Below are 3,155 nucleotides of genomic sequence, written 5' to 3' on the forward strand. Positions count from 1 at the left end.
ATAAAAATGATTTAACTATTAATAATTGTATTAATATGCTATATTAAATTAATATAATATATTAACATATTAATAACCATTTTTTATTTTAAAAACTAAACTAAATAAAAATGAACATGGCACTGATGAACACCTGGAAAATTTTATTCGATTATATTACATTATATTATATTATTTACTATTAGATAATATATTATACTATGAAATATATTTTATACTAAAATATTACTTGCACTATAAATTACTTTTAATTATTTATATTATGAAATATATATTTTTTAAACATTATACAGTAAGTAGTAAAGTATAGACTGCAAGCTATGTGAAATGTAAAAATGAAAGAAAATTAGCCCTAGTCTGTGCTCGAAAATACATTTTTCTTCTGTGAATTGATTTCATAATGTGTGTCTTCTGAAATATCTCCGTGAGGGACGACGTTCAGTTTTATATGGCCAATCAGCTTTGGGTGAAGAAGGGCAACATCTTCTAGTAAACTCTTTTTGAGTTATTCTGGGTGACGTGCAAAACACTGGAAGTATGAAAACTTAAGAGCAAGCTCAGCTGGATTTCTCAGTACAAATTATTCAGCGAGTTGAATGAAATTCTGTCTTGTTTCTCAAACCCAGGAATACAGCTAATTTTGAGGTGTTGTTAGTCCTTTTAAATGTGACCCTGGAGCACAAAACCAGTCACGATCATGTTCCATGAAGATATCATGTACGTTTCCTACCATAAATATATCAAAACTTCATTTTTGATTAGTAATATGCATTGCTAAGGACTTCATTTGAACAACTTTAAAGGCGATTTTCTCAATATTTGGATTTTTTTGCACCCTCAGATTCCAGATTTTCAAATAGTTGTATCTCAGCCAAATATTGTCCAGTCCTAACAAACCACACATCAATGGAAAACGTATTTATTCAGCTTTCAGATGATGTATAAATCTCAATTTCGAAAAATTTACCTTATCACTGGTTTTGTGGTCCATGTTCACAAATAGTTTCTCCGACACAATCGGCGCTGGTAAATGACACTCTAACCGAGACTCGCACTGTTTCCCGCAGATTCTGGAGGAGCGGATGAAGCTGGAATGCAAGTGTCACGGTGTGTCGGGCTCCTGCACCACCAAAACCTGCTGGACCACGCTACCCAAGTTCCGCGAGATCGGCTATGTCCTGAAGGACAAGTACAACAAAGCGGTGCATGTGGAGGTGGTCCGCGCCTCGCGCCTGCGGCAGCCCACCTTCCTCAAGGTGAAGAAGGCAAACGGTTACCAGAAGCCCTTAGAAACGGACTTGGTCTACATTGAGCGCTCGCCCAACTACTGCGAAGAGGACGCCAAAACGGGCAGCGTGGGGACGCAGGGGCGGCTGTGCAACCGGACGTCGCCGCACACAGACGGTTGTGACCTCATGTGCTGTGGGCGGGGCTACAACACGCATCAGTACACCAAAGAGTGGCAATGCAACTGTAAATTCCAGTGGTGCTGTTTTGTGAAATGCAACACCTGTAGCGAGAGGACGGAGGTGTTCACCTGCAAATGAATCGCTCGGCTCGTTTTGCACAGCAGAATGTATATTTGCTTTAACACGGAGTTAAAATACTAAATTCTATCGGTAGGTACGAGCCCGGAGGTACGTGCACTGACTCGCGCTAAAGGACTGCAGGATGCCAGCCGTGCATGCTGGGATTGGTAGTGTGGGACTCGAAAGGCCACGGAGGAACTCGTCGAGTTGTGTTTAAGGAGCTCAGTGCAAATCGAGGATGTATAAATGCCAACTGGAACCTGGTAGAGTATGTTAGTTATCCAGTCACACTGGATCTGTCTGTTTGAACACTGAAAATAAATTATTATGTATTATATGTCATAGTCTCCTAAGGAACCGAAGCGCTAACGGGTAGAAATGTGTTATTTTGTACTAAGTGTAAACCGAGAGAAAGACTTTGTAGAAGCTCGTGACTGAAAACGTCTTGTAGAGGGAAGGAAAAAGCCCTGTGTTTTCCGACAGGAACGTTTGATGGCTAATGACGAGTTGACTTACGAAACCACTGTCATTTTGTAATTTTGTTTTGGTCAGCTGACGCATGTTAACATGGGTTCATCTTTGCTGTAATCTAGCCGTAGTTCTCAGTAAGGTATGCGATAGACGTTCGGGCCACTTTTCTTTTTCCGACTTTGCTAAACCAGTCTCTGCGATTCAAAGATCCTTCCTCAGTTCATGAAATGTGGAACGAGTATATTTCTGGATATGTTACAGAGTGCTGCACTGATATTTTTTCTATTCAGATACGATGCAATTAAAAGTAAAATAAATATCAAGTTGACTGACATCTGGGGATGTTTTTGCAGGGGTAAAATAACTCTTTGGGAAACTGGGTCCTGATACGCAAAAAAAATTTTTTTTCACACAACATGTTACATAAGACAATATGTAATATTTTAGATTTATATTATATAATATTTTATATCAGCATGTATTATGTAATATATATTTTTATCTATATAATTTAATATATTTGATGTTTTACATTAATATTTAATATGCAAAAATATGACTGTATATTACATGTTATATACAATATTGTAATATAATTTTATGTTTTAATATGCAGTATATAATATTTTATTAGTATTTCATAATATGTAACCTTTTATATATAATAAATATTACATAAAATGTATAATATTTTATACTAGTATTAACAAGTGAAAAAACAAATTGCATTACAATAACAGAGTTTGGACATCAAATACAAAAGATCTGGGAAGTAGTTTCTCTTCTTGATTTTAAAAGTTGACAGCTCCATTGACTTTTCTGTCCTTATCATTTTCCCTTTACTATAGCATTGTTTTGTTCCTGCTGGTTGATTGCTTTCTTAAATGAATAGATTTTTTAATGCAAAAGTCCATATATGAAAAGGTTTAAACAACGTTTGATCCCAAACATGGGTGTTTTCAAGCACACGTGACATCAGTATGAATCCCAACTCCAGTTTCCTGTATTTCAGAAGCCTGAAAACCCATTAAACACACATCACCTCTCAACATAATGATCGTTAAACCCGAAAAGAATAGACTCGTCGCCGTTTCCCCATTATAAACGACAAGATGAATTGTGCTGGTGGCTTTTTATGCTTGTTTCCTGGCCGTG

At 36.8% G+C, this 3,155-nt stretch overlaps 1 protein-coding gene across 1 annotated transcript in view; it reads left to right on the plus strand.

Moving 5' to 3' along the window:
- The window catches only part of wnt7bb (wingless-type MMTV integration site family, member 7Bb), a 42,206-nt gene extending 39,820 nt beyond the window's left edge, over nucleotides 1–2,386 (plus strand). Inside the window, exons 4-5 of the mRNA XM_016230729.1 lie at nucleotides 1,004–1,026; nucleotides 1,068–2,386. Of these exons, the coding sequence (XP_016086215.1) occupies nucleotides 1,004–1,026; nucleotides 1,068–1,547 (503 nt within the window). The 3' untranslated portion in view covers nucleotides 1,548–2,386. The remainder of the gene's footprint in view (nucleotides 1–1,003; nucleotides 1,027–1,067) is intronic.
- The last annotated feature ends 769 nt before the right edge of the window (nucleotides 2,387–3,155 follow it).

Source organism: Sinocyclocheilus grahami, unplaced genomic scaffold, assembly GCF_001515645.1.
Source record: "Sinocyclocheilus grahami isolate Dianchi unplaced genomic scaffold, SAMN03320097.WGS_v1.1 scaffold376.1, whole genome shotgun sequence".
Classification (NCBI taxonomy): domain Eukaryota; kingdom Metazoa; phylum Chordata; class Actinopteri; order Cypriniformes; family Cyprinidae; genus Sinocyclocheilus; species Sinocyclocheilus grahami.